Consider the following 27,730-nt stretch of genomic DNA (forward strand, 5'->3'; position numbering starts at 1 on the left):
ACGCGCGAGTTCCTGTGAGCCTGTGTAATCCAGGAATTTGACCTTGCCAGTTTCATGGCCTGTCCTGCCACATTGTCCGGATATCCTTCGCCCGATATGTCCCAATCCGGTAGAACCCCCCGAGGCGTATACGGCCGGCCATAGGCGCCAGTACCGCAGGGGCGAACAGGTGCCTTGGTGCCTCGGAGGCGTCTTCCTACACGCAGTACCTCACAGGCAACATGCGGAATACCAATACCGTGCTCGGTGCTGCTAGCCCTTTTCTCCAACAAGAGAACCACCCCGGGTGAATTTCGTCTCCTCCAACGGCAGGATGGACCCCGCTAAGGAGCAAAAGGTGAGCCCCTCCTTCACGCTTGCCCTTCCTATTCGACCTTTTAACCCTCTTCTATCCAGAATCTCACCAGACTCGCCCGCATCCGAGACAACCAGCGCAGGAGTCGGGCGCAGAAGCAAACACACACGCGCGAGCTGGAGCAGAAGTTGGCGACGGTACAGGAACAAGCCCGTTGCAGAGACGTGGAACAGAGATTGGCTGTCCAGAAGCTGGAGGCGGAGAATAGAAAGCTGAGATGTCTGCTGTCTCGCATGGGTCTACCGCTAGATGCCATTGAAGAGTATTTGCAGGCTGTCGATAACCCGAACGTAGCTCAGAAACTGGCCATTCCGAGTATTCACCGCCGCTCGGAGGGGCATTCTCAGGAGCAAGAGATGCATGCGTGTTCGTCGAGGGAAGGCACGATCAATGCTATCTCGAACTCACGACACTTTGGGATTTCAAGTACGAGACATGAAGCGGAAACCACTGCACGATCTTCCCTAGAGACTTCACTTCACAACGAGCCACCATCTGATGGACCCGGACCGGGAGAACAATCCGTATGTGGCTGCACGCCTAACGAAGACACAGCAACGTGGCCCACAAACGAGGACGTCTTGAACACCACTCTCTGCGCAATTGCAGATGAGCTAATCAGCCAATACAACACACGCGGGGTGGATATGGCTGAGATCCGCCGGAAACTCTGGGCTGGGTTTTCCAAAGGCTTGACTACGGATGAAGGATGCAGAGTGCAGAACCAGATCCTGTTCCAAGTTCTGGATGAGATCAGCAACAACTAATACTTCAAAACGTTTCCAATCATATTATATAATGATTTTACAAAATATCTCCTACTTATGCCGGCCACTTCCGTCTTCTCGCCAAGAACTTTACTGCATACACCAACCCCAGAAGCACAGGGACTTCGATAAGCGGCCCGACTGTCGCAGCCAGAGCCTGGTCACTGTCCACGCCGAAGGTCGCTATGGCGACCGCGATAGCAAGCTCAAAGTTGTTGCTCGCGGCAGTGAAGCTCTGCGTGCAGGAGAGCTTGTACCCGAAGCCCAGGTACCGCGTCACCGCGAGGGTGAGACTGAAAATGACAAAGAAGTACACGATCAGCGGAGCAGCCACCCGGATCACAGATACGATCTGGTGGACCACATGTCTTCCCTGAGACGCGAACAGTACCAAGATCGTGAACAGCAGTCCGATCAAGGACAGGGGGCTGACCCACTTCAGGAAATGCTTATCGTACCAGTCGTCACTGACCAACGCCCTGAGACAAAACCGGGTGACAATCGCCGCGCCCAGGGGAATGCCCAAAAAGACACCGACGCTTTTCGCAGCCAGCGAGTATTCGATCGTCAGGCCGTGGTCCGCGCCGCCAATCACCCGGATGAAGAGGATGGCGATCGGCGCAAACAGAACCATCTGAAGGATCGAGTTGATGGCCACTAGTATTGCACAATACTCGCTGTCGCCCCCCGCGAGCCCTGTCCAGACGAGCACCTGAATCAATCATCAGCCCAGCCCATCACATCAGACTCATACACTTGCAACAACAGGACACATACCATCGCAATACACCGCGCAATACCAACCAGAATCAGCCCCTCTCGCAGACCCCTCTCGTCGGGAAGAAACGCCCACGCAAGACCCAGCTGCATTGCATCAACAAACCAGCCCATTGTCCCATGTCACCCCCTTCTCAGGATCAGACAGAAGGAATCCAAATGAAGAACATACCATAACCAAAGGCGCTACCACCCAATTAACACCAACGCTAAAAGCAACCTGAACCCAAAGCCCCCTTTCCCGGAACGACCGATGCAGCGTCTCATACCGAACCTTGCACAGGATCGGATACATCATCACCAGCAGACCAATTGCTGCACTCTCATCAGTATAACATATCTTTTCTGCGAAGGTAAAAGCGTAACAGAGCAATAGTGATAGTGATAGTGATAGTGATAGTGGAAACAAGACTGAGACGGAAAGTAAAAGTAAGAACCAAGAATAGGAATACACAAACCAATCGGCACCGAAACACCCACAAACTTCCCCCTCTGCAGCGCCGTGCTCGTGCTCGGGACGAAATTCCCCAGGAGGATCCCCACCGCCATGGCGAGGAAGATCCAGAGTGCGAGGAAGCGGTCGAGGAGGCCTAGTTGGTGGAAGGCGGAGATGGGGTCGTTGTCGTTGTCGTTGTCGTTGTTGTCGCTGCTGTCATTCTTGTCATTGCTCTCAACACAGCTTGGGGTTTCGTTTTGGCTTAGGCTTTGGTTTTGGCTTTGGGGATTGTTTTCACTGCAGGATTGAGATTCTAGGTCCTGGAACTCTGAGTGTGGGTGTTGTTTTTCGGGGGCCATGGTGTAAGACAAATGAACGGGGCTTATTATTGAAGCAAAAAAGTGTGAGGAAAGGTAGAAGGAAAGAAACAATGATGATGATATCATGGTGATATTTCTATCTACTATTACCTAGATTTAACCCTGGATATGGTTCTTTTCCGTATACAAGATCTACTGGCCAATCAGCGTCGAGGAGTGACATGCTTGCTTTCTTTGTCACGTGAGGGTAGGAAGTATAGAGTATACTGCTGGCATCTACCATGGGCTAGATATATAATATGGCACCGTGGGTGGCTTCTTTAGGGGTTATATATTTGTTTGGAGATGTGAGTTGAGCTAGAGAAGTAGGTGAAGGTCGACTGTTTGTATGATATTATTCAGAAGGAGTCTTGGTTAGAGACTTGTAGTTATAGGAAAGAGCTGTCAGCTGTGTTTCGTGCCAAATGAACCAAACTAGTTTTTAGCCTTGTTCAAAATGTGGAATAATTCTTGCTGCAACAGATTGGTAGATGGGCTAAGGACTAAGGGGTATACTGTTTGACTGTGGGATTCATGGTGACGTGATGGCATAGGAGATATACTGATGTCCTACTCCTATCATCTGTCGTAGAATAAAAGTGGAGAGGGATAGGGAAGAGAAGAAAAGAAAAGAAAAGAGAGGGGTTATATGCAGGATAGAAGATTGAATATAGAAAGAAAGAAAGAGAAAGAAAGGAAGAAATAAAAAGAAGAGAGAAGACAGTACTGGAATATGGAGAGGTAGATAGAGATCGATGATGGATTAATGAGTTCGACTCAGAAATGTCCGCATGACAACGTCATAGGCACAAAGAAAGTCTTGAGAATAATCCCTGCTAGCTAAATAACTACATACCTCTTAGTCTGAGTCCCCAGAAGTGGTGATAGGGCTTACACCTAACTGCTACCGCTCAGACCCTCCGCTAAGTGACCAGCCCCGACGAATGTCCGGAGACCGGAGCACAGGTTCAAGATACTTCTCTTGCTCTGTAATAATGTTACCTCCACACCTGCCAGTTTTACGGGTAATTGTCGGCAAGACAATGCCCCGTCAGGGTCACCATGTGGATGTTATCTCGGATCCATCCGTGGGTCTTGGCCTTCTTCGAAGCGGAGGCTCCCCAGACTCGGGACGACCCCCACATGGGGAAAATTTGACGGCTGAGTAAAAGCGGAGATGAACTCGGGATGTATGTCTCGGACTCGGTGGGGTAGGCTCGATCCTTCACTGGCACGGTCTGGATTGTCTTGTTATTGCGTGGTGTGTGTTGGCACAGATTGAGTGTCACCGCAATGCATGTACGGAGATGTCGTATGGAGTACTGGAAGTTAGTGTGTACTGGTTCGGAGAAGGTTGTACCGTGACGTATGAGTTTCATTCCCGATGCTGCCGTGACATCGGTGCTTGGCTCGGAACTATCAGTTTATGTGGATATCTTTAACCCGGCTGAGTCTCCTCGGGGTCCTGGCAGCGATGGACAACCGGGATGCCTATCTGGAGACAGATTCAAATCGAAGCAGAGAGATGCCGTGGGGCGAGTGCCTGTCCGCTGAGAGCCGTGTGGTGTGGTAGAGAGTGGCGTGGGGCTGAGGGAGCTCGAGCCGACACAGGCTCAGAACCTGGCACAGGGTGTTCAGGTAGATTGGGTATGAATCGCGGGGTCTGGGGGTAACGGTAATAGGTAAGAGGGGTCTGGAGGACCAGGCCCTGTAGAAGGTGTAGAAGTCCATGTGTATGGAATCCCACACCAGATCACGCGATGTACTGCGTACTAAATCCGTACAGACAACTGTGAGGAGTTGTGGACTTCCCACGCTGAAGGTAAAGAAATGGCTCACCCCACACAGAGCAAGCCGTCGAACCTGCTAGTTAGCTTTGATGGCGGAGTCACGCCGGCATTCTCGTTATTCAGCCGGGGTTGGACCTCGACTAGGGTAATTGCCCCACGGAGATTCCCCACATCCCCATCTCAACACCCCAATCTACCTGCCGCTGCATGTGCGCACTGCGCAGGCGGCATTTGACCCGGAAAATGACCGACGGGGAAAATTCTACGAGTACGAACCAACGGTCTTCTTGTGCGATGCGCCTCCATGTGGGCTGAAATATTGGCTCCATGTATTCCAGCGCTTCATGGACGTTGACGGGATGACAACACCCCGGAATTTGGCCGAGGACTGGCTTGGTGCGAAACAGCCAGCAGTTATTGTCCCAACCGGATAGTAGCATCCCCGTATTCCTGCCAAGAGAATATAGAATGACGTCTCTATATCCGAGTCAGCTAGTAATATCGCAGCGACTCACCACCTTAGCCGAGAAGGAGAACATTTTTTCCGAGCTAGCTGGCCATCTGGATAAATGCCAAATCGACGGCTGATTAGGCGATAGGCAAATGACCAGACTGAAGTGGTTGACACCTTAGCCGAGGCCGGGCATAATGAGGAGTACTAAGCAGTAAGAGGTGTTCCTCTGCTGGACGGAGCTCTGTCCGTGTTGGAAAAGTTCAGAGCAGGAGGAACGGCAGGTGGCTGATGAACGGCTTTATCCTATATTCACCAGATAAGTAGCCTGCCTGCCCAGTTCCAAGCAGCAGGTGAACTTGTTTCGCTTCCGTCGTTGGTCACTGCGTCAACGGGGTCGTCTATGGGCTGACCCTTGCGGCCGGGAGTCAGTCGGAGGCAAGGTGCACTGGTGCAGTCATGCCATGGCCGCACGATGACATTTGTTGTGTTCAGGCAGTCCTCGGCGGTGACGGTCGTTCTTGCAGCTGCGATTTGCCAACAGGATGCAGAAGGGAAATGCGGGGAATGCCGGGGGCTTAAGCTTGTACTGTACCTCAGGTATAGCGTAATAGCGTATACGCGTATCGTACCATGCGTGTCGGCGTAGCCGGATCGGGGAGCCACAGAATTGCCTACTTGGGCAGGTATAACTGCGGCAGTCGTGTTCCGCTGGCGAACAACCGCCATAATGTGGTTGACGGCACGGATCCATGGGAGCCGTTGTTTAGCTGGAATGATGGGACAAAGCCACTGGGACCACTGGGACCCCAGGGCTGTCCGAGCACTCCCTTGCGATGCCCAGAAGGAGTGACTCGAAAGCTTATTGCGTATTGTTCGAGGTAACTATTGTATGGCCCTGCGTATTTACAAATATAGGTAGAACGTCGGTAGTATATACTCAGAATCAGTGTCGGAATGAACCAGGCTTTGCATCGCGATAGACCTTTAGCAGGTGTCTCAGCGAAGAATGTCGGGCCTTGGGGTAAGGTATTACACCGCGGTGTTTGCGTATTTGCTTGTTTGCTGCCTGCAACCCACCGCTGCAGGGACTGGCCGTACCGTACCAAGATTACCGGGGGACCCCTGGCCCGCTAGTAACCCGATTTATTGACTTGGATCCATCCACCATCCACCATCCACCATCAATGATATCCCAATACAGGACAATGACACTCCCGGTCAAAGGACGGGACTGCAGCTCCAGGCTGGTCGAATTATCTACCCACCTCCAGGACTTGGCCTATAGGCTGGAATGAGCAGTCCCCAGCCAACGGACCCTCACCTGACCGGCTGACCTGCTCTCCCTGCCCGCTGTTGGTGCTCCCACCGGCCCGAATGCATGATGCTCCAGCTCCCGTCCTACATGCTGCCTCTCTTGGCTAGGGAGGCACAGGTACTGGTAGGTACCTTGCTTGCCCGACCTCCGACTGTTCCATGACCGGCCCTTTGGTTCCGTTCCACCTTGTCTCTCAATCTGGGCATCCCATGGTGATCAGCATGCCGACCAGCTAGCCACTCGCCTTTCTCCCACCTCGCAGTCACTGCATGCGAGACACCTAATTGAATAAGTGGGGAGCTCTGCGGAGACACCTGTACTGGCATACATCATCGTCCTTCACTTCGTAAATTCAAGGCTGGTGGCGCCCTGTCGCGTTGTCACGCCGCCATTATTTAATACCGCCCGTCCCCCTCTCAATTGCTCTTCTTTACTCGCCATACCTCCGCCTGAGTTTCCTATCGGACAGGTATTGTTGTTTGTTTTTTTACCCCTTTTGGTCACCTCGCAACCATGAGGTTTGGTTGGATCGAGGCGGCGGCCCTGACGGCTGCCTCCGTGGTCAGCGCTGTATGTTTACCTTCTGTCGCATGGTGGCTCAGACGTTCTCGTCGTTATAGTTGTGATTGAAGGCCATTGCTAACCAATTGGCTCTACCTAGGATGAACTGGCTTACTCTCCTCCCTTTTACCCCTCCCCCTGGGCCAATGGCCAGGGCGACTGGGCGAGTGCATACGAGCGTGCTGTCGCAATTGTGTCGCAGATGACATTGGCAGAGAAGGTCAACCTGACAACGGGGACTGGGTAATGGGTTCGCTCTCTATTGGCAATTACTCCGCTAACAGCTCCCAGATGGGAACTGGAAAAATGCGTTGGACAGACTGGCGGTGTTCCGAGGTATGGTCTAGAACATTCTTTAACAATCTGGTGTGGTGGTTGACCCGAACAGATTGGGCATTCCAGGCATGTGTGGCCAGGACAGTCCTCTGGGTGTCCGTGATTGTAAGTCGTTGCCCCTTAATGACCCTCCTGCGACCATTCCGCTAACACGATCGCAGCCGACTACAACTCGGCCTTCCCGGCGGGCATCAACATTGGCGCGACATGGGACAAGAATCTTGCCTACCTCCGTGGCCAGGCCATGGGTCAAGAGTTTAGTGACAAGGGTGCGGACTTTCAGTTGGGACCCGTCGCTGGCCCTCTCGGCAGAGCTCCTGATGGGGGTCGTAACTGGGAAGGCTTCTCCCCGGACCCGGCCCTCACCGGTGTGCTCTTCGCAGAAACCATCAAAGGTATCCAGGATGCTGGTGTCGTTGCAACGGCCAAGCATTTTATCGGCTACGAGCAAGAGCATTTCCGTGAAGCCCCCGAGGCCCAAGGCTATGGGTACAACATCACTGAGAGTGGAAGCGCCAACATTGACGACAAGACCATGCATGAGCTGTACCTCTGGCCCTTCGCGGATGCCGTGCGCGCAGGCGTCGGCGCAATCATGTGCTCGTACAACCAGATCAACAACAGCTACGCCTGCCAGAACAGTTACGCTTTGAACAAGCTTCTCAAGGGCGAACTGGGATTTCAGGGGTTCGTCATGAGTGACTGGGAGGCCCACCACAGCGGAGCTAGTGCTGCTATGGCTGGTCTGGATATGTCCATGCCTGGAGACGTTGTATTTGACAGTGGCACCTCGTACTGGGGCACCAACCTAACCATCGGTGTTCTCAACGGGACCGTACCTCAGTGGCGCGTCGACGACATGGCGGTGCGCATCATGGCCGCTTACTACAAGGTCGGCCGCGATCGTCTGTGGACTCCTCCTAACTTCAGCTCGTGGACTAGGGACGAGTACGGCTTCAAGTACTACTACTCCTCAGAGGGGCCCTACGAAGTGGTGAACCACTTTGTTGACGTGCGACGCAACCACAGCGACCTGATCCGCCGCATCGGAGCAGACAGCACGGTTCTCCTGAAGAACGACGGCTGCGCTCTTCCTTTGACGGGCACCGAACGGAAAGTCGCCCTTATTGGGGAGGATGCGGGCTCTAACCCATATGGTGCCGATGGCTGCAGCGACCGTGGGTGTGATAACGGGACTCTTGCTATGGGCTGGGGAAGTGGTACTACCGAGTATCCTTACCTGGTGACTCCTGAGCAGGCGATCCAGGCCGAGGTGATCCAGAACGGGGGCACTGTGTTTGCCGTGACCGACAACTGGGCCATTTCCCAGATGGAGACGCTTGCCGCAGAAGCCACGTGAGATATCCTATGACTATGTCTAATGTGCATTGGCTGACTGGAACTAGTGTTTCTCTTGTGTTCGTCAACGCCGACTCTGGCGAAGGTTACATCGACGTCGATGGAAACATGGGCGATCGCAACAATCTCACGCTGTGGGGGAACGGCGACAATGTGATCAAGGCTGCTGCCAGCAACTGCAACAACACTATTGTGATCATCCACTCCGTCGGACCGGTTCTGGTCAATGAGTGGTACGACCACCCCAATGTCACTGCCATTCTGTGGGCTGGCTTGCCCGGACAGGAGTCTGGCAACTCACTCGCAGATGTGCTCTATGGCCGTGTCAACCCAGGCGCCAAGTCTCCCTTTACCTGGGGAAAGACCAGAGAGTCCTACCAGGATTACTTGATCACAGAGCCCAACAACGGCGACGGAGCCCCGCAGGAGGACTTCACCGAGGGTGTATTCATTGACTACCGTGGGTTTGACAAGCGCAACGAGACGCCCATCTACGAGTTCGGTTACGGTCTGAGCTACACTACGTTCAACTACTCGCAGCTGCAGGTGCAGGCCCTGAACGCCTCGGCGTACACCCCTGCATCTGGCGAGACCGAGGCCGCCCCGACTCTGGGAGAGGCCGGAAACGCGTCGGACTATCTGTACCCTAGCGGTCTGCAGAGGATCACTGCCTTCATCTACCCGTGGCTCAACTCGACAGATCTCGAGGCATCGTCTGGAGACTCCAGCTACGGCCAAAGCTCAGATTTCCTCCCCGAGGGTGCGACCGATGGATCTGCGCAGCCGATTCTGCCCGCTGGTGGTGGCCCTGGAGGCAACCCGGCGCTTTATGACGATCTCATCCAGGTCTCGGTGACGATCAAGAACACCGGCGACATTGCGGGTGACGAGATTCCTCAACTGGTAAGATCCCTTGACCGTGCACCTGTTCCCTGCTAATGTGCTCTAGTATGTTTCCCTGGGCGGCCCCGACGAGCCCCGGATTGTGCTGCGCAAGTTCGACCGGATCACCCTGCAGCCATCGGAGGAGTACGAGTGGACAACTACCCTGACGCGTCGGGACCTTTCCAACTGGGATGTTGCGGCGCAGGACTGGATCGTGACCTCGTACCCTAAGAAGGTGTACGTGGGTAGTTCTTCGCGGAAGCTGCCTCTTCGTGCTTCTCTGCCGACTGTCCAATAGGGCATGGATGACAGCTGGTGCTACACTTGATGACTCGTAGAGACGAATTTAATGATGATTTCTGCCATCGTGCACAAATTTTAAATACCGTGCCGAGTGTGCCGTAGATCTGCTTCGTAGTGTTGCACAGCATTCCGCTGCAACATGTTATGCAGGACGGCGATGCGCGATGATGGCGGTGAGGCTGAAGAGGCTGGTTGGGGCGGAAACCACAGCAGCGGAAAAACAGCGACGTCATCCGATCAATGCCTGCGACTTCTCCAGGATTTCTCCCTCATCAACCTCCTCATCCGAACAACCTCGCCAATTGCCTCTCTACCACCACAACACCCCTCACATTCACTCAATACACCAACCCATAACCCAGGGAACCTCTTCACCCACGAGCGCAACAACCAACAATGCCATCCCCCGACCCTCCAACCACAACACCACCACAACCACAACCACAACCACAACCACAACCACGAGCCTTCCACCCCCCAACCACCGCCCTGCTCATCTACCCAGCAACCCTTCTGATCGGCTCCCTCTTCTCCGTCCTCTCCCCAACCGCCCAAGGAACCCGCGACCACGCCCTCGACCCCCACGCCCACCCATTCACCACACCCGGTACCCCCCTCGCCCCATCTCCCCCGGTCCCTCACCCAGTCAACTACTTCGCCCGCAAAGACAACCTCTTCAACATCTACTTCGTGAAAATCGGGTGGCTGTGGACGACCCTCGCCTTCGCGCTGCTTCTGCTCTCCCAGCCCGCCTACACCGCGTTCGCCAGCCAACACGCCCGCATCCGCCGCACCGGCCAGGCGCTCCTGCGCTATGTCCTCGCCACGACCGTGTGGTATCTCACCACGCAGTGGTTCTTTGGGCCGCCTGTGATTGATCGCAGCTTTGTCTTGACGGGGGGGAAGTGCGAGAGGGTTGTTCCGGTTGTTGAGAGCAGTGTACACGGGGAGGGGGAGGATGTGGGTGTCAAGACCCTGCTTACGGCTGTGGCGTGTAAGTCTGCCGGTGGGGCGTGGAGGGGCGGTCATGATGTGAGTGGGCATGTGTTTTTGCTTGTGTTGGCCGTTTCGCTGGTTGTTTTTGAGGGGGTTGGGGCGGCCAGGGGGGGTGGTGGTGGGAGTGAGAAGGGGGAAGGGAAGGAGAGGGAGGAGGAGGTGGAGGGTGGGGGGTTGCATGGGTTGAAGGTTTGGTGTGCGAGGTTTGCCTGGGCTGTTGCTGGCTTGGGTTGGTGGATGTTGCTTATGACTGCTATTTGGTTTCATACTTGGTTTGAGAAGGTTTGTCTATTCTATCCTCCCCCATTACATCTTTCTTTCTGTCCGAGTGTGTTTGGTAGTTGATGCTAATGGATACAGTTTACCGGCCTGTTGATCGCCCTCGCCACCGTGTATACGATCTACATTCTTCCCCGGCGAGTCATCCCGTGGCGCGATATCGTCGGCCTACCGGGCGTATAACCGAGACGGACCATTATTATTTTTTTTTTCTGGGTTTGATTTCCATGGCGTTGATATACAGGGGGCATCTCTGCTCTGATCTGTCTGCATTACGGGTATAGATCCATACATACATACGGCCATCCCTCCATTCATCCATCCTTGCGGAAGATGCTGTAGAGTCCGATCTGAAATCTGAATGTACATCCTTACCTTTTATCTCATTTACATATCCCCTCGTAATAATATCAGAGCTCAGAGCTCAAAGCTCAAAGTCGACTCAGGACCAAAATAGCCCCGACAAAACGCTAACCGGTTAGTCTAGTCTCTCTCCATCTCACCGATCATGGTATAGATATACGGAAGCACATCATCCCCCATCATCCCCCCATCAAACACCACAAATGACATCACATAATGATCTAATGGGGTTGATTGAAACTCACCTCCCGGAATCAGCGCCGCCGCATACATCACCCTTGTGATGGGCCTCAGATCCTCCGGCGTGCCATCGAAGGAAGAGCGCATGTACGGCTCCCAGCAGTCGAGGATCGCGTCCGCGTACCGGTTCAGCTGCTCGGCATGGTGTCTTTGGGAGGGCTGCGTTGCTAGACAGCGTAGTCCCAGACATGTTCCGAATTCGCGGAATGCGAGCCGTGTCGCGAGGTCGCGGGTGAGATAGTGTTTTTTCTCGATCAGGGCGGCTGGGGATGTTAGCTTTTTCTGCAGATTGTCATCACAGTCACCTGTACCATTGCCGTCACCATAATGTGATCATCTCCTAGCATCGGGACTCTGGAAAGTGTCTTATCCTGGATCAAGATGCCGCAAGAAGAGAGGAGATAGAAGAGAGAGAGACATACAAACTCTCTCCACGCACCTGTCCACCAACTCCTCTACCTCCCCATCCCCATCCCCATCTCCGTCCCCGTCCCCGTCCCCAACAACCCAATGCGCCCACCACATCGTCATCCCTAAATCCAACATATCCCACGAAACACCCTGTCCGCCCTTCCGCGCAATAATCCGCCTATAATCCGCAATCTCTTTTCCCAACACCCCCTCCCCTCCCTCCTCAGCACTGGCACTAGCACTGGCATCTTTCCTCAACAGCCCGAAAACCACCCACCCTGCAAACGGATCCAAACCCCCCTCCCCACCCACCAACACCTCCTCCAAATCCACATCCATCTTCCACACCATCCGCCGCCCCTCGTCCACGAAAAACCGCGGGTGAATGGCCTGCGCCAGCGCCACCGCCTGCTCGTTATAGTGCGGGTCGCGCGTGGCTACTGAGAGCCGGTTCAGCGCGAACATCCATAGCGTCAGGTAGTGGTGGTATTGGCCGTCGGTTTCGGGGGGCGATTTGCTGATTCGCAGGCCCCCGGCGAGGGGGCTGCTGGGTGTGCTTCTGGCGAGGGGGGCGCCGGATTGAGTGCGTGACAGGTTGGTGTGGATGGTGTCGACGAGGTGAGTGGATAGGGTTAGGTAGTGGGTTGATGGGGACGAGGAATGCTGGGTGTGTTCGTGGTGCAGGGTTAGGAAGTTCAGGACTCCGAAGGCGTCTGTCCAGAGGTATCGCCCGCCGAGCCCGCCTGAGTTCCCCGGTGGGGTCCAGGTGTGGGCGTCTGGGATCGAGTCGATGTCGCCGTAGAGCGTTTGCTGGGCCTCTTTGAAGCGGAGGAGGAGGGGGTTTGGGGTTGGGGTTGGCATGGTGTGGGGTGCACAGGCGTTGTGGAGGAGGTGTGTATGGCTATGCTGATGTCTGAAGAAATGCTGCATGAGACGGCGTAGAACCATGCTGCATCGTCAGGCCATTCGCACCATGAACATTGGATATTTGCAGCGTTGGTGAGACGGCGTATGACATCCATCGGAAGTGAAGTCATCATGATCCGCGGTGATCTCATTGCCGCCGCAACCATACCGGACCCTAATTCGACGATATATACCGGAGAGTCCGCCAATTCCAGCATGAGTGTTGCATCAAGCAAAATGTAATCAGCAGCTTATGCGAGTAACATCTAGACTTTGTCGCATTGCACACATGTCGCTGCAGGATCTGATCGCCGCCGCGGCCCGTCCGCTCCCCCACATCGACGACCCCGGATTTGCCTCGCACTTCGACAGCTTCGGCAACTACCGCATCGTGCTGCTCGGCGATGGCAGCCACGGCACCTCCGAGTTCTACTCCGCTCGCGCGCAGATTACCAAACGCTTGATCGAGCACCATGGCTTCACCACGGTCGCGGTCGAGGCCGACTGGCCCGACGCCGAAGCTATCGACCGCTACGTGCGCCAGCGCCCAGGCCCAGCGGCCAAGATAGGCGGACGGACACGTAACCACGACGAGCCCTTCAAGCGCTTTCCCACCTGGATGTGGCGCAATCGCGAGATGCAATCCTTCGTCGAGTGGATGCGCAACCACAACACCAGCCTCCCCGACCACCAGAAAGCCGGCTTCTACGGTCTCGACCTGTACAGCATGGGCGCCTCCATCCGCGCCGTGATCGAGTACCTCGACCGCGTCGACCCCCCGGCCGGAAAGGAGGCGCGCCGTCGATACGGCTGCCTGCAGCCGTGGGTGGACGATCCCACGGAATACGGACTGGCATCGCTGCAGGGGATGGCAGACTGTGAAAAGGGCGTGGTGGACATGCTGCGCGACCTGCTGCACCAGCGCCTGCAGTACTCGGAGGAGGACGCGCACGATGGCGACGAGTATCACAGCAGCCAGCAGAACGCGTACCTAGTGCGCGACGCCGAGCGGTACTACAAGGCGATGTACTACAGCTCGGCGTCGTCATGGACGCTGCGCGACACCCACATGGTGGACACGCTACGACGCATACTCCACCACAAGCCCCCCGGTAGTCGCGCCGTGGTGTGGGCGCATAACTCGCATTGCGGCGATGCGCGCTACACCGGCATGGGCCTCCGAAATGAGGTCAATATCGGGCAGTTGTGTCGCGAGCAGTTCGGCCGCGCCAATGTTGCACTGCTGGGCTGTGGCACGCACGCGGGAACTGTGGCCGCCGCGCATGAGTGGGATGACGACATGCAGGTCATGACCGTGCGGCCGTCGCGCGAGGATAGCTGGGAGTGGCTGGCCCATCACACGGGCCTTTCGAGCTTCTTGCTGGACCTGCGCCCGACCCGCATGAGCACGGAGCTGCGGGGGATGATGGCCACGGAGGCCCCGCGGTTAGAGCGCTTCATCGGGGTGATCTATCGACCGGAGACTGAGCTCCTGTCGCACTATTCGGAAGCGGATCTGCAGAACCAGTTCGATGGGTATGTGTGGTTTGATCAGACGGAGGCAGTGCAGCCGCTAGAGACTGTGCAGCCGAAGACAGCGATGGGACTGGAGGAAACGTATCCATTCGGATTGTAGATGTCAAAAACACGGAGTATACAAACAGTAGATACGGAGGAGAGCGGATACGATAACTAGCCTGAGTGCCTGAGTGCCTGATAGGGGCCTGCATAAATGACACCGCAGCACGGTTATGCACATGACTAAGCATCCCTGACGTCAGCTCACCGCCCTTGCTGTTTGGCTGTTTGTTTATTCTCCCTCGCTTCGCCCTGCTTGGTTCACTTCTTCATCCCTCCATCGCCACCCCAGTCTCCTGTCGACAATCCTACTCCTAGAGCTGTATATAGCCACCGCCATCATTCTCCCCGTTTTACAATTTACTGACCTCCATCATGGCGGTCCGACGCTCCGCCCGCCTGCGCAGTCGTCAGTCTGAGGTGAGCCCACACATCCCACCTGCCCACCATACCACGGCGTCGCCCTTGCATGCTCCATTCACTGACCCTGCCCTTGTAGGAGCCTGAGGCCCCAGAACCCGTCGTCGACAACAACAACAACACGAGCGCGACCTCTGACACCTCTGACACCATTGACACCATTGACACCGCTGACAACTCTGACAACCTTGACCGCAACATGGCTCGACTCGGCAACCAGGGCCCCAAATTGGCGCCCGTCATGGAACGCGATGAACCTGCCGAGGATTCTGAACGCCCGAAGAAGAGGAAGTCGGTTAAGAAACTGAAGAAGGAGCCTCCTGCGAAGAAGGTCGCCAAAGACAAGGCGGCTGAAGAAACGGCTGAAGCTCCTAAAGCGTCTGCCGAAGCTCCTCCGGTGCGTACTGAAGCTACCAAACTGCCTGTGGCTGCCAAAGCATCTGCTCCCGCGAAAACATCTACTCCGAGCGCGTCGATTCCTCCGCCCACGCCTAAGCAGTCCATCTTCGCGTCAACCCCCAAGAAGAACTCCGTGGGCACGCCTCTCAGAGCCACCCCCCGCCAACCCTCCCCCACCAAGACTCCCTCCAGCACCCTGGCGCGTCCGCCTCACCAAGAGATGCACCCCAGCAAGGTCCGCCAAAGCACCACCAAGCAGGCCGACTCCGGTCTGATCTTGGGCTTCAACCCGGTCAAGAAAGACGCCGAAGGCAACGTCGTCAAGGACACCGTTGAAAACACCCCGACCAAAGCGAAAACCGTTCCCGCCTCACCTTACTACGGCACCCCCGCGTTCGAATTCAAATTCGCCTGCACCGATTCGCTCAGCGACGAGGCCAAGAAGCTCATGGAGACCGTGCGCGAGGATGCTGCCAAGATCAAGGCCCAGATGGCCCAGGACCAGGGTCAGACCGCTCAGGAACGCGCTGAGGCGGTCCGCAAGATTGTGCAGCCCAAGGGCAAGACCACCCGCTTCAGCCAGGCGCACATGGCCGAATTCAAGAAGATGGATTCCATTGAGGGCCACGCGTCGGCCTTCCGTGCCACCCCAGGTCGCTTCCAGCCGGTGGTGAAGACCCTCAAGCGAACCAACTCGAAGGCCCATTTGGACGAGTCCGATAACGCGTCGTCGTCGACGACCACGCCGTCCAAACTCGCTCGACCTTCTCCGGCCCCTGCCACAGCGCCTAGCAACAAGCGCGTCAAGCACGACAAGGCGGATGATGCTTCTACGCGTCGTCCTGTGGAAGCCAGCCCGCCTAAGCCCGTCCGCCGTCCCAGATCTACTGTCCGTAGCTCATTGATGACCCCGACCCGGTCTTCCGCAGCGCGTGTGTCCGCCAGTGTCAAGCCGTCTCGGACGTCGTTGATTCCGTCTCTCATTCGATCTCCTGCCTCCAAGCCGGCCGATATTCCGCGCACCCCCCAGACAGATTTCAACCCGCGGCTGAAGAGCGGCCTTCCCACTCTTGGAAACCTGAAGTCAATTCTCCGGCGCCACCAGCCCCTGTTCTCCAAAGACCCCGCAAAGATTGCTTCCGGTACGCACGTGGCGGCTCCCGATTTCGGCTCGAACCTGCTTCTCAGTGGAACGCGGGATGCCCCCGAGGAGGCTGTTCCCACTCCCTCGCCCAAGAAGCGCGTGGAGTTCACCCCCTGTGTCAAGACCCGCCACGAAGAAGCGTTGTTCTCGCCGTCTCCGTCCAAGATCCCCACGGCCAGTCCCTCGCGTCCTACTATTTCCGACATTGTCTACCCGACTCTGCCGGTGTTGACTCCCGAGCAGAGCCGGGCCAAGTCCCCCGGCCAGGCAACCCCGACGATTCGCCACGTGCGTCCGTCCGATGCGAACATCAACTCCCCTCTGCCTGTGGTTGCTGGCGTGCCGCACGGCATCGGCCACAAGCGCACCCGGGAGGCCGCCGAGGACACCGCAGCAGGCCCTAATCTTCCCCATGTCGCGGGCATGCCGCACGGTATTGGCCACAAGAAGAGAAACCGCGCGGCAGTCGACGAGACGGACGCGGAGAACGTGCCACCCGTGGAGTCGGTCTCGGACGGACGCAGCGCCAAGAGAATGAAGATGACCTCGCCCTCGCCTGTCAAGTCTCAGACGCCGGCCCCAGCCCCGACCCCAAGTCCGACCAAGACGCGACCCCCAACCTCAGTTCGGCCTAACTACGCCAGTCCGACCAAGGCCCGCTCGCACACCCCGCTCCGGTCGACCTTCAGCAGTCGCAAAGGCACTCCGACGAGCACGCTGGCAGGCACTCCCGGACGCACCCCAGCGAGTGCGCGCAGCCGCGGGGTGCTTAGCATGAGCCGTCTGAACATGCTGTCGCAGCCGAAGAATCGGAACTGAAACTTGTGCGCATGAGTTGAATTGCATTTCAGCGTTGGATCAAGATCTGCGATTTTGATGTTTAGACGAGACGAGACGCCAGACGGCCGTCCCGTCGTGTCATTTAATTAGTGGTTCGTTCGCTTTTGATTCTGGGCGTCTGACGGGTTTAGTTGGGTTGGTTGGGTTCGGAATTCGGCGCTTGGATGCATCCGGCATGCAGTGGCGTTGGTTGGTTTGTTTGTTTGTGTGTATCTGATTCTGGGAGATTTGATGAGATTGCTAGCCAATGATGGAGTATGAGATTGTCTTTTTTTTTTTTTTTTTTTTTCTCGTTCTCTTGTATCATATGCGATGATCATTGTGTGTGTACAGCCTACTGAATACAGACCACTTTATGGTATATGTTATGTTCGCTGGTAGGAGGTACAATGACTTGACCGCGACCAATTCTCATAAGATCGAATCTAGAATCGGTGTTCACCAGGTACGTACTTCAGTTATACTCCTTGTATCCCCGCCTCGCAAATTCCCCAGGTTTTCTATACATCGGGAGGCGATAGTATACTGCCTGCCTGGCGATGGAATTTGATGATATTTGTTTTGATGTCATGGATCGTCGCGTTTGACTCGGTTTGCACGTATTCCAGGATTTCGGCATCATGTCCTTTGATGCGTTCGAGGACGGTCTTCCAATCGTCAACCGTGACCAAGTCGTTGAAGTACCGTATGGCAGCGGACTGGGTTTGGTATTTCAGTATTTGGGTGTAAAGGGCAACGGTCTTTTTCTTCCGCCAGAACAAGTTATTGTCAGTATCCTCCAGACTCACCTATGGGCATCAGTGCATCCTGCATACTGATACCCACTACTCCGTACTGGGTATGTACTCGGGCAGTGAAGCCTTTTTGAGCCTTTTTGAGGGGGGCCCCCCAGCACCCACCCAACTACTATAGACCATAAGTTCCACATTGAGACACCAGTTCATTTGAATTCAATCCGTCCTACAGAACCACAATCTGGCTGGACCCATCATCAATCAGATCCAGACCACATGAACCGATTCTGACAATCAACTCAGGCTTTCTTTGCCCGCCCATACTCACTCTCCTGTTCAGCGCAAATGAAGCCCATGATCACCCACTCTACCCAGACGAGTCAGCATTTGCTATGGTACTCTTACCCATGGAAAATCATCCAGTCGCCTCGCATGAGGGATATCACCCACCCGAGAAAGAGATCTTGGCGTCCGAATTGATGTCCGAGAACTTGAAAAACTCCGCCACTTGCTTCTGGTTCTCGTCCTGGCAGATGTCGGCGAGTTCCTTTGCAGAAACATACCCTTGTTTGGATAGGTCAAAGGTTAGCTACTCTGTCTCTGTCTCTGTTTCTGTCTCTGTCTCTGTCTCTGTCTCTGTCTCTGTCATATAGACTGTCACTTACCGTTCGAGTCTTTATCCTGCGTGCGTTCAAAATCCCCCCAGAGTCAGCCACGCTTAGCTTGAACGAACCACATGCATGCATGCATTTGACAATACTTACAGCACCGTAAAAGTAGAGAATCCATTCCTGGATTTCGCCCAAGGAGTATACAGCATTCTACCAGGAATCCGTTAGCAAGACAAGAAACCGAGGCGCGAGCTGGGGAGTGAGATGAATTCGGGACTCCAGACATCTGGGTTTTTCTTCTTCAGGACTTCTTCAAACACCGGTCGCAGTTTCTTCTCGGCCAGCTTCTCCTTTTCGGAGGTCGAGCGCTCCAGCTCTAGCTCTTTGATCTCCGCCAGCGCGTTGTTGTAGTCTTTGATAGACACGGCCATTTTGGTTCTTGTGCTTTGTGGGCTGGGGGGGGTTTCTGGCGGTAAAGGGATAACCAAATGGAGAAGAGTGGGTGAGATACTTTCCTAAGGACAGAATCAAGAGAAAGCCCATGCTGGATGGATGGGGGTTTTTTATGTTGAATTGTCGTCGATGTCATGGCTTGTCCAGTATGAACTTGAACTCATACCCCACCTTCTCCTCCCCCTCCTCCCTCACTTCCCATGCCATGCCATGAGATTCTCATTCGTGACGTGGCATATATCAATTCCCCTGTTCGAGGTCAATGCAGACCATGCTCGCAACCACGCATATTGCGGAGCGTTGACTCCTGTCCCATTATTGGGTGGTTCGGCCCCTTCCTCTGCATCCCCCCCTCGCCCTCGCTAGCTGGCATCTTACCTCACTGCGCATCTGAATACGACCATGAACCTGCCACGTACCACCCCCCCCCCCCTCTTCTCTAAGGTACTTACTTCGTTGGTACCTCCGTTACTGGATTCCTAGCGAATTCCTGTTCGTTCATCATGTACAAAACACTCCATGGATGATGGTGGCCGGCCCGCTGTGTCTCAGGCTCATCACAAAAGTCTATGTCTCGATGAGAACCTTAATCTTACGGGACTCGTCCTATAAAGTTGGGAGAAGCAGGTAGGAGACGACGAGAATCCAGCGGTACTGCTCGAGATGATCAGAAGCATCCTTGATATCACAGTATTGTCGACACATCATCCTGCGGGTGAGGGACGCCACGCCAGTATACTTCACTGTTGAAGGGCGCACTCGGCACTACTGCAGGATCCCTATGCCGAGCTGAAAGTCCGTCAACGCGACCACGCAGCTAGAAAGACTCGGCCTGAATGATCCCTGGGATTGTCCGTATTAAGCCATTCTCGGTCGCTTAAGCTGAAATACGTTGTTCTTGGTGGAGTTGATCGAAGATTCCGACTCAGGCCTTGGTATACTTTGTGGTGTATATACTATAACTATATAGTATATATACTCCAGTTAAGCCTTGTCGCCTGAGGCTGCGGTGGGAGCGAGAATTGCTTTGTATATACCGGAAGTATCTGATCGATCAGAAGCTTTCTTTGTTTCTCTGCACATCTTCCAACTAGTTACTATACTCCAAGAAACAGATCATCATGCTATGAGACGAGAATACATATATGGACTAAAGAAAGCAGCCTTTCTAGCTGCTGCGGTTTGCTGAATAACTAGAGCCACTCTTTTTGTACTACTTCACCATTTGCCAGCTGAGCTGATGTTCCTGTTGTTCCTGATGTTCCTGTTGTTCCTGATGTTCCTGTTGTTCCTGATGTTTGTGATTGTGATTGTGATTGTGTTTGTTTCTCTCCTCCGTCCGGAGTTTCAATTTCCCGTCCTGCTCCTGTATTTTCAAACAAACAAACAAACCAACTTCAACGAACGGAGTTGGGTTGGTTTCAGTGATGCGTACTCTGTATTTCCATCAGCTTTGATCCGATCCCCCTGAATCGATCCATCAGTTCAATGTCTCGACTTTAAAATTGAGTAACTAGGTGGTAACTTACTAGTTAGTCACACCAAACATCAAACATCGACCCCAGCCTCTACTTACATACATACATACATACATACATACATACATACATACATACATACATACATACATGATGACATGCATCACTACTCTGTCTATTTCTTTTCTTTTCTTTTCTTTTCTTCCCCTGATTTCTCCCAGCTTCTATCGATCGATCGATCTACAAAAGATATCAACCCGTCTGTCACCGTTACACAAAAGTGGACACCCGACTGACACACCGACCCGACTCCGGCAGTGATTGTGGATTGTGGATTGTGGATTGTGAAATGTGGATCCCTCTTGGTATGATCTCATTGTGTGTCGCGGTGGGTCGGATAGGAGGAGGAGGATGATGATGATGATGATGATGATGATGATGATGATGATGATGATGATGATGATGATGGTCCCTATTTTACTATCACTATCACTATCACTATTACTACTATTACTATTACTATTACTATTACTACTATTACTATCACTATTACTACTATTACTATCACTATCTAACAGTACATAACACACTACTACAGAGTATGTATGCAACTCCTACCTATTATTGCTTAGCAAAGTTACACATAATTTCTCGGTCAATCCTCATCGGATTGGGTTGGGCTGGTTGAGTTGGATAATCGGCTTCTCCCCACACCACACCAAATAGTCAACCCACAGCTGACTGTTCCGTTACAACTGTCTTGCGATAGAAGAAGAAGAACAATAATAGCATACAATGATTCCCCCTCAGGGCCTCAATAATCTCCAAGCACAGACTACTCAGGACACACCACAGAGTAAAGTATAGTTGGAAAATGTTTTATTTATATCAAGTAAATATTAACTTCACCGAACCATGGAAATCCTCGCATGGTCCGAAACAGAAAGAAGGAAAGAAAGGTGGGGGGGTATCTCCGCTGTCAACAATCAAAAGCCAAATTAAATAGTCCGCCCATCCGCCAATCCGCCGGTATGTAGTGTACATGGCCTCGTAAATATCATCATTTTCATCGTCATTGTCATTGTCATTGGCATCGTCATCGTCATCGTCAGGCACCGAGCTTTGTACTGTGTACTCTGTACTCTGTACTGTGTACTGTCTCCGGGTATCCGCTAAGCAGGCAGTAAATCCGACTTTTGCTTCCCGATCGAATCCGTAAAATCCAACGGACTCAGTTCGCGCTCCACGTCCGCGTACGCCGAGTTATTCGTCTGGGTCTCGCCGCTCCACGAGTGCGAGGCGTCCGAGTGGCCAGTGCGCTGACGGGGGTCGGGGTCGCGGCTGCTCTCCGCGGCGTCGGGGTCGGCGTGCTCGAAGATGGCGATCGACACGTCTTCGGAGTCCATCCAGGGGTGGGAGCGCGGACGGGGGGCGGCGGCGTGGGTCAGATCGGAGGTGACGCGGGTGGCATCGACGAAGTCCGGGAAGTCGTCCGGGCGGCGGTGCGAGCGGTAGATGGCGGCGGCTTCGGGCTTCCAGATGTGGCCGCCGCGGACGAGGAGGACGAGTTTGCCGAGGACGGCGAATTCGAGCTTGAGCTTGACGCTGTAGATGACGCCCTTGATCATGGTCTCGAGGATGTAGAGGTCGCGGTATTCGATGACGAGGAGGCCCAGGTCCAGGGCGATGATGACGAGGTTGATGGCCACGAGCTGGTACATGATCTTGCGCTTGCCGCGGTCCGGGTCCAGACGCAGCATGCGGATGGTCTCCCAGATGTAGAGGGCGGAGAGGATGAACTCCTGCAGGCAGAAGGCGGTCATCTGGATCTTCTCCATGACGTTGTAGCCGGCGATGTAGACGGCGTTGTTGGCGGCCAGGTTGGAGCCGAAGGTGAGGACGGTGGTGGGGAGGTGCAGCAGGCAGGCGTCGACGATGATCATCGTGCGGACGCGGCGCAGGATGCGCGGGTTGGGGAGCACCAGGTGCAGCCGCGAGTACAGCACCACCGACTGGCCCGTCACCATCAGGTACCAGCCCACGGTGATGAGGGCCAGGGCCAGGGCGGGGGCATCGGTGAGGTTGAAGTACTTGAGCAGGAAGCCGATGGAGTAGGGGATGATGCCGAGGGCGGACAGCAGCAGACTCCAGAAGTAGGGCCCGCGGAACTGGGCGAAGGTGACGAAGACGAGGATGACCAGCTCGACGGCATTGTAGCAGGAGATGGCGGCGAGCGTGGCGATGGTGATGCGAAGGGCGAGGCTGTGGCCGGTGTAGGGGCCGACGACTCCACTGCCGAAGGTGGAGGTGGTGATCATGATTCCATGTTGGTGGAAGAGAGGAAGTAAAAAGAAGGAGGAGGAGGAAGAAGAGAGAAGGGAAGAAAATGGCGGGGGGGGGGGAGAAGAAGGCAAGGAAAAGAGGTCAGCCGAGGGAGGGAGTTGGTCGGATTGATTGCTTTCCTGACAGGTCACTGGCGAGATCATCGTTTCCCTGTCGGGTTACCTTCACGCCTCGTCCCGTCTGCTGCCCGGCCTGATTGGAGGGGATCTTCGCACAGACTGCGGGGGTTGATGACTTGGATCACTCGACCGTAAGGTACAGTGCTGTAGATACAGAGTACAAGGTCTAGTTAGTTACAGGGATATAAATAGGACGACCGGAGTGGTCCGTCGACTAGCCATCATATATAATTAGACGAGGCTGTGTGTATATCTGGACGATCTAGATAGATATTAGTACCCATCTATTCATTCATCCACTCCGAAACTCCATACGCTGTAAACAAACAAACCAATCCCACTCCCAACCCAACCTAACCTAACCCAAACAGACCAAATCCAAATACTTGACCAGGTACTTCCTTACTTACGTAGATAATCCGAACCGAAAACACCCCCCAACTCCGAAATTAACCCAATCCACCACCACAGCCCCCCTCAACAACCTGATATTAACTACAACTACCAAGCACATATCACATCACCTCCTCCCACTACTCCCCCCCCAACCCCATCTCCCCAAAAACCACCCCCACACCATCCACATCCTCCGTATTCGCCAACACGCGATCCACCTCCCCCCTCACCTCCGGCATCGCACTCTTCATCTCGCGCGCCAACACATCCCGAAACCCCGCAAACGCCTCCTTCTTGCCCCGGAGATCCTGGTTGCCGCGTTGGATCAGCTCCACGAATTCCCGCGTGTAGATGTCCGGGTTACGCGCCGCATCCACGTAGTCGATGATTTCGGGGGGGAGCTGGATGCTGTGGATTGGGGGGTCGGAGGGGTTGTTGTTGTTGTTGTTGTTGTTGTTGGTGGTGGTGGTGGTGGTGGGGGTGGGTTGGTCGGCGGTGTGGGTGGAGAGGGTGCTTAGGGAGGTGGTGAGGTTTTTTCTGGATTTTTTTTTATGATTGTGGGTTAGTTGGGTGGGTATGGTATGGTATGCAGAGAGTGGGAGGGGAGGGGAGGGGACGTACATCTTTCGGACGAGTTCTTGTTGGGTTTCTGGGCCTAGGTAGCCGTGCACGGCGGACTGGATCTCGAAGAGGTGTTGGATGATTTCTTTCAGGTCGGCTGTGGGGGAGGGGGGGGGCGTTAGTTCTGGTGGAGGGGTGTTTGGATGGGAGAGGTACCATCGACTGTGCTGAGAGGGACGGGGGCCATGGTGGTGGTGGTGGTGGTGGTGGAGGGGAGTGGTGTATTGGAGGTTGTCTGAGAGTTGCGGAAGTCAAGTGAAGCTGATTTGATTGAGTTCGAGCGATCCGGGGTAGACTAGCCTGTTTGGGTAATCGCCATCTACAGCTACCAACACTACACTTTACACTCTGCAAGACTCTTCAATTCTCTCAATTCTCTCAATACTCTCAATACTCTCAATACTCTCAATACTCTCAATACTCTCAATACTCTCAATACTCTCAATACTCTCAATACTCTCAATACTCTCAATACTGTAATACTCTCAATACTGTAATACTCTCAATACTGTAATACTCTTAATACTCTCAATATGTCGCTCGCTGACGTCTAACTATGTATATCCACACCGTCTATATCCCATATCCCTATGCATCCATTACACCTCCCGCGTCCGCAGCGGCACCCGCGGCATCTCGATCTCCGTCTCCATCTCTATCCCCGACAGACTCGGGAACCGCCGGCTGAAGTTCTCCCAGTCGTCCCCGGCCCCCGTCGCCGAGCTCACCGTGCGCTCGTCCGCGCCCCCGACCGCAGCCCCTTCGGCTTGGGCGGCAGCGCCGGCCGCGCCGTCCCGGTCCGCTGCGTCGACGCCGTCTCCTGCCTGGCCAGCCCCGGCAGCTCGTACCGTTCCTGCATCGGCGACGACGACGCCGGGTATCCGGAGCCCGTCACGCGTGTGTTCAACCGCACCTCCGGACGCGCCTCTGCGGGCGGGGCCGCCGCGACCGACTCCTCCGTGTACCGCCCGTATCCCGTCGCCGTCTTGGGCGGAGGCGCCGGCCGGTTGCTCTCGCTCAGCAGCGACTGCATCTTGTTCTGGATCGTCTGCGACCGCGCCCCGTCGCCGCCCTTCCAGCCACCGTCCGCCACCCGCCGCCGGTACTCCGCCGCCGCGCTGGCCACGCGCTTTTCCTCCTGCGACAGCCGCCGCCGCTCCAGCTCCCGCCGCATCTCCGGCGAGATGTCCTCGTTCTCCATCTCGATCAGGTCGTTGGCCGGCTCCGCTGTCACCTCTGCCGCCGCCAGCATCGGCTTGGGGAACTCCTCCGCCGCCGGGGACTGCACCTTGCCCTCGTTGCTCTCGAAGCGTCGGAACGCGTCGCCGAACCGCCCCGCAAAGATCGTCTTCGTGCCGGACAGCGACAGCGTCGACAGGCTCGACCGCTTGCTGTGCTTGGGAGCCCCGCTGTGTCGTTTCTCGCGCTTCCGGCTGCTCTCCTCCTCCCGCGCCCGCAGGTAGTCCACGTCCGACGAGATGTTGCGGTCGTACGGCTGGTCCGTCTCCGTCCGCGCATGCTGCAGGGGCGCTCCGCCGTCATACGGCGTGCGCGGCAGGTCAAGCGACGAGCGTGCGCTCTCCGACCCGCGGGGCAGCTCGTACCGGGCCCCCGCGTGGATCGACTGGGGCCGCCGGCTGTTCGCCGACTTGGACCGCCCAACCGGCTCCTCCACTTCCAGATTCGGCCGGAGCCCGTCGAGCGAGGGGCGTGGAGAAGCGGACAGATCGGAGATGCGGTCAGCCGAGACCCGGGGGTTGGGGAAGGACGAGGCCGTGGGCGACGACGCCTTGCTCGGACGGGACGGTTTCTTGTCCGCCTCCGCCGTCCACGGCTGACTGGACGGCCGGCGTTGGTGGTCGCTGCTGGGGAACTTGAAGATCGGCCGGCTGGACGGTTTGGGCTCGGGCAGTCCGGGTGTTGCCGGGGGCGAAGTCATCGTGCCCGTCGACACCATGACCGGCTTCTTCGGGACGGGCTGGTACAGCGGCACCTGGGGTCGGTCCTCGCGGTAGGTCTCCAGCAGCTCCGAGGACTTCGTCTTGAGCGGGGTGGGCTGGGGGCGACGGTTCACCGTGGGCTCCGACGCGGGCTTGGGGAGGGGCTCGCTGTCTGGGGAGCGGTGTTGGGCAAATGCGTCGTCCGCCAGGGCGTTGGTGAGCCGGCGGGCCAGATCCTCATCCTCCTGCTTGTTTTCCGAAACGGTGGGCTCGAAGTCAAACTTGCCGCCCTTCTCGTGCAGGATCTGGAACTGGTCGAGCGAGGGGAATCGGTTCGCGAACTCATCCGTCGACGCCCGCTGGGTTCCATCCAGCACCGAGAAGGGATCCCCGGAGCCCCGGAACGGGGACGGACTCGGCTTGGCCGAGTTGTGCTGCGACGGGGTCGGCCGGGTTGGGCGTCCGCGCCGCATGGGAGCGATCTCCGGGATGATCTGCGTCTCCTGGATCGGGGGAGAGAACACGGCGCCCACCTGTGGCGCTTCCGTGGGGGAGGGCGGCAGCTTCTGATAGCGGCGGGCCTCCGATGTGGAGCGAGTAGCGTAGATCTGGACGGTCAGCTCAGTATTGGACGGGAAGATGGATCGGATATCTTACGTCGCGAATGGGGACATCCTTCCCTTGCATGTGGCAGACCTCGCGCACCACCTCATAAATATTCGGGCGTTTTTGCGGGTGTTCCTTCAGCATCCAGGCTGGACGGGTCAGCGGCGCCCTCAACGGCCGTGCGGGATCTTACCAATGAGCATCTTCAGGCGATCGGAGAAGGGCGGGTAACTCGGGAATTTGTAGCTGGCATTGAGAATGGCCATCTGTCCCACCTCCTCGAAGGGGGTCGTGTAGTAGCACAGCTTGTACAGGAGGACCCCCAGGGCCCAGATGTCGCTCTTCTCGTCGATGGGCTGCTTGCGGTAGACGTCGATCATCTCCGGGCTGCGGTACTGCAGCGTGGTGTGGCGCTGGACGTCGTCCTCGATCAGGCGGCCCTCCGCGGCGGATGTGGCGGCCGGGCGCGGGGGCGCGGTGGAGCCGAAGTCGCACAGCTTGTAGAGGGAGGTACTCCCGGTGCGGGAGATGAGGACGTTCTCGACCTTGAGGTCGCGGTGCAGCAGCGGGGGCTTGAGGTAGTGCATGCAGGCGACGCCCTCGGCCACGTCGGAGAAGATCTTGATGATCTCGGGCTCGGTGAGGCGGTTCTGCAGGCGCGTGTTCATGAAGTCGATCAGGCCGCTGCCGGAGCAGAACTCCATCAGCAGGAAGACCTCGTAGCCGCCGCCCCGCAGCTGCGACGCATGGGAGTCAATGTAGGTGACGATGTGGCGGTGGCCCTTGAGCTTCTTCATGGTCTCGACCTCGGTGCGCATGTTGGCCAGGGCCGCCTTGTCCGGGACGGCGACCCGCTTGAGGACGGCGCGGTCGGAGCCATCGACGGGCTGGGGCAGGCGCACGACGTAGACGTGGGCGAAGCCGCCCTCGGAGAGGTATTTCTCGACGACGACGCGGTGGCTGCCGACCTGGATCTTGGTGCCGGGCAGGAGGGTGCCGGCGGGGGCGCTGATGGCGGCCACGGGGTTGTAGACGGGGATGGCCGCATGGGAGGCACTCGACTGGTGGGAGGACATGGTGGGTGGTAGTGGAATGGCGGGGGAGGGCCCTTGCGGGCACGGATAGGACGGTCGAGAGGACTCTATGGCCGCATAGA

General features: G+C 55.9%; 12 protein-coding genes across 12 annotated transcripts; 6 read left to right on the forward strand and 6 right to left on the reverse strand.

Moving 5' to 3' along the window:
* Positions 1 to 393: 393 nt before the first annotated feature.
* Positions 394 to 1,122, forward strand: BO70DRAFT_298022 (uncharacterized protein; the record flags this gene model as incomplete). The annotated part of the gene is made up of 1 exon (XM_025539589.1): positions 394 to 1,122. A coding segment is annotated over one exon (729 nt), but the record flags the coding sequence as incomplete, so codon positions are not given.
* BO70DRAFT_414223 (arsenic resistance protein) lies at positions 815 to 2,694 on the reverse strand (the record flags this gene model as incomplete). Its single annotated transcript, XM_025547346.1, has 4 exons — positions 815 to 1,834; positions 1,900 to 1,986; positions 2,072 to 2,214; positions 2,358 to 2,694. The coding sequence occupies 4 exons, from the start codon at positions 2,692 to 2,694 to the stop codon at positions 1,178 to 1,180; spliced, it is 1,224 nt and encodes a 407-aa protein (XP_025396526.1). The 3' UTR covers positions 815 to 1,177.
* A 4,072-nt stretch (positions 2,695 to 6,766) lies between these two features.
* BO70DRAFT_297934 (beta-glucosidase) lies at positions 6,767 to 9,692 on the forward strand (the record flags this gene model as incomplete). Its single annotated transcript, XM_025539587.1, has 7 exons — positions 6,767 to 6,823; positions 6,915 to 7,057; positions 7,106 to 7,150; positions 7,203 to 7,255; positions 7,312 to 8,506; positions 8,557 to 9,412; positions 9,459 to 9,692. 7 exons carry the CDS (start codon positions 6,767 to 6,769, stop codon positions 9,690 to 9,692), a joined length of 2,583 nt encoding a protein of 860 aa, XP_025396527.1.
* On the forward strand, positions 9,692 to 11,247 carry BO70DRAFT_118799 (putative inositol phospholipid biosynthesis protein Scs3). The gene is made up of 2 exons (XM_025537934.1): positions 9,692 to 10,975; positions 11,054 to 11,247. The coding sequence occupies exons 1-2, from the start codon at positions 10,094 to 10,096 to the stop codon at positions 11,153 to 11,155; spliced, it is 984 nt and encodes a 327-aa protein (XP_025396528.1). The 5' UTR covers positions 9,692 to 10,093; the 3' UTR covers positions 11,156 to 11,247.
* A 142-nt stretch (positions 11,248 to 11,389) lies between these two features.
* On the reverse strand, positions 11,390 to 12,847 carry BO70DRAFT_399304 (uncharacterized protein; the record flags this gene model as incomplete). Its single annotated transcript, XM_025546855.1, has 3 exons — positions 11,390 to 11,442; positions 11,581 to 11,838; positions 11,998 to 12,847. 3 exons carry the CDS (start codon positions 12,845 to 12,847, stop codon positions 11,390 to 11,392), a joined length of 1,161 nt encoding a protein of 386 aa, XP_025396529.1.
* A 334-nt stretch (positions 12,848 to 13,181) lies between these two features.
* Positions 13,182 to 14,528, forward strand: BO70DRAFT_297755 (putative erythromycin esterase; the record flags this gene model as incomplete). The annotated part of the gene is made up of 1 exon (XM_025539580.1): positions 13,182 to 14,528. The coding sequence occupies one exon, from the start codon at positions 13,182 to 13,184 to the stop codon at positions 14,526 to 14,528; it is 1,347 nt and encodes a 448-aa protein (XP_025396530.1).
* A 233-nt stretch (positions 14,529 to 14,761) lies between these two features.
* BO70DRAFT_431802 (uncharacterized protein) lies at positions 14,762 to 17,562 on the forward strand. Its single transcript, XM_025548269.1, has 2 exons — positions 14,762 to 14,890; positions 14,970 to 17,562. Exons 1-2 carry the CDS (start codon positions 14,846 to 14,848, stop codon positions 17,250 to 17,252), a joined length of 2,328 nt encoding a protein of 775 aa, XP_025396531.1. The 5' UTR covers positions 14,762 to 14,845; the 3' UTR covers positions 17,253 to 17,562.
* Positions 17,563 to 18,210: 648 nt separating this feature from the next.
* On the reverse strand, positions 18,211 to 19,212 carry BO70DRAFT_364980 (EF-hand domain-containing protein). The gene is made up of 5 exons (XM_025543945.1): positions 18,903 to 19,212; positions 18,772 to 18,828; positions 18,673 to 18,688; positions 18,458 to 18,571; positions 18,211 to 18,374 (listed from the first exon to the last, which is right to left on the reverse strand). Exons 1-5 carry the CDS (start codon positions 19,047 to 19,049, stop codon positions 18,307 to 18,309), a joined length of 402 nt encoding a protein of 133 aa, XP_025396532.1. The 5' UTR covers positions 19,050 to 19,212; the 3' UTR covers positions 18,211 to 18,306.
* Positions 19,213 to 20,197: 985 nt separating this feature from the next.
* On the forward strand, positions 20,198 to 20,631 carry BO70DRAFT_364981 (uncharacterized protein). Its single transcript, XM_025543946.1, has one exon. The coding sequence runs from the start codon at positions 20,312 to 20,314 to the stop codon at positions 20,540 to 20,542; it is 231 nt and encodes a 76-aa protein (XP_025396533.1). The 5' UTR covers positions 20,198 to 20,311; the 3' UTR covers positions 20,543 to 20,631.
* Positions 20,632 to 21,411: 780 nt separating this feature from the next.
* On the reverse strand, positions 21,412 to 22,935 carry BO70DRAFT_364982 (uncharacterized protein). Its single transcript, XM_025543947.1, has one exon. It carries the CDS (start codon positions 22,865 to 22,867, stop codon positions 21,722 to 21,724), a length of 1,146 nt encoding a protein of 381 aa, XP_025396534.1. The 5' UTR covers positions 22,868 to 22,935; the 3' UTR covers positions 21,412 to 21,721.
* A 562-nt stretch (positions 22,936 to 23,497) lies between these two features.
* nut2 (mediator complex subunit NUT2) lies at positions 23,498 to 24,258 on the reverse strand. Its single transcript, XM_025540496.1, has 3 exons — positions 24,185 to 24,258; positions 24,029 to 24,125; positions 23,498 to 23,944 (listed from the first exon to the last, which is right to left on the reverse strand). The coding sequence occupies exons 1-3, from the start codon at positions 24,213 to 24,215 to the stop codon at positions 23,545 to 23,547; spliced, it is 528 nt and encodes a 175-aa protein (XP_025396535.1). The 5' UTR covers positions 24,216 to 24,258; the 3' UTR covers positions 23,498 to 23,544.
* Positions 24,259 to 24,553: 295 nt separating this feature from the next.
* On the reverse strand, positions 24,554 to 27,650 carry BO70DRAFT_389484 (putative serine/threonine protein kinase; the record flags this gene model as incomplete). Its single annotated transcript, XM_025546081.1, has 4 exons — positions 24,554 to 24,751; positions 24,781 to 26,576; positions 26,626 to 26,723; positions 26,768 to 27,650. The coding sequence occupies 4 exons, from the start codon at positions 27,648 to 27,650 to the stop codon at positions 24,628 to 24,630; spliced, it is 2,901 nt and encodes a 966-aa protein (XP_025396536.1). The 3' UTR covers positions 24,554 to 24,627.
* Positions 27,651 to 27,730: the final 80 nt, after the last annotated feature.

Source organism: Aspergillus heteromorphus (genome assembly GCF_003184545.1).
Source record: "Aspergillus heteromorphus CBS 117.55 chromosome Unknown BO70scaffold_26, whole genome shotgun sequence".
NCBI lineage: Eukaryota > Fungi > Ascomycota > Eurotiomycetes > Eurotiales > Aspergillaceae > Aspergillus > Aspergillus heteromorphus.

What these genes read in the sequence shown, in the direction of transcription:
- BO70DRAFT_364982 (XM_025543947.1), bottom strand. Translation starts at nt 22,867, where the DNA reads ATGATCACCACCTCCACCTTCGGCAGTGGAGTCGTCGGCCCCTACACC.
- BO70DRAFT_364980 (XM_025543945.1), bottom strand. Translation starts at nt 19,049, where the DNA reads ATGGCCGTGTCTATCAAAGACTACAACAACGCGCTGGCGGAGATCAAA. An exon ending in TGAAGAAGAAAAACCCAGAT is followed by an intron (nt 18,829 to 18,902) that starts GTCTGGAGTCCC and finishes GATTCCTGGTAG; the next exon opens with AATGCTGTATACTCCTTGGG. An exon ending in CGCCAAGATCTCTTTCTCGG is followed by an intron (nt 18,375 to 18,457) that starts GTGGGTGATATC and finishes TCGTCTGGGTAG; the next exon opens with AGTGGGTGATCATGGGCTTC.
- BO70DRAFT_118799 (XM_025537934.1), top strand. Translation starts at nt 10,094, where the DNA reads ATGCCATCCCCCGACCCTCCAACCACAACACCACCACAACCACAACCA. An exon ending in TTCATACTTGGTTTGAGAAG is followed by an intron (nt 10,976 to 11,053) that starts GTTTGTCTATTC and finishes TAATGGATACAG; the next exon opens with TTTACCGGCCTGTTGATCGC.
- BO70DRAFT_431802 (XM_025548269.1), top strand. Translation starts at nt 14,846, where the DNA reads ATGGCGGTCCGACGCTCCGCCCGCCTGCGCAGTCGTCAGTCTGAG. An exon ending in TGCGCAGTCGTCAGTCTGAG is followed by an intron (nt 14,891 to 14,969) that starts GTGAGCCCACAC and finishes CTGCCCTTGTAG; the next exon opens with GAGCCTGAGGCCCCAGAACC.
- nut2 (XM_025540496.1), bottom strand. Translation starts at nt 24,215, where the DNA reads ATGGCCCCCGTCCCTCTCAGCACAGTCGATG. An exon ending in CCCTCTCAGCACAGTCGATG is followed by an intron (nt 24,126 to 24,184) that starts GTACCTCTCCCA and finishes CCTCCCCCACAG; the next exon opens with CCGACCTGAAAGAAATCATC. An exon ending in CAAGAACTCGTCCGAAAGAT is followed by an intron (nt 23,945 to 24,028) that starts GTACGTCCCCTC and finishes AAAAAAATCCAG; the next exon opens with AAAAAACCTCACCACCTCCC.
- BO70DRAFT_364981 (XM_025543946.1), top strand. Translation starts at nt 20,312, where the DNA reads ATGTTCCTGTTGTTCCTGATGTTCCTGTTGTTCCTGATGTTCCTGTTG.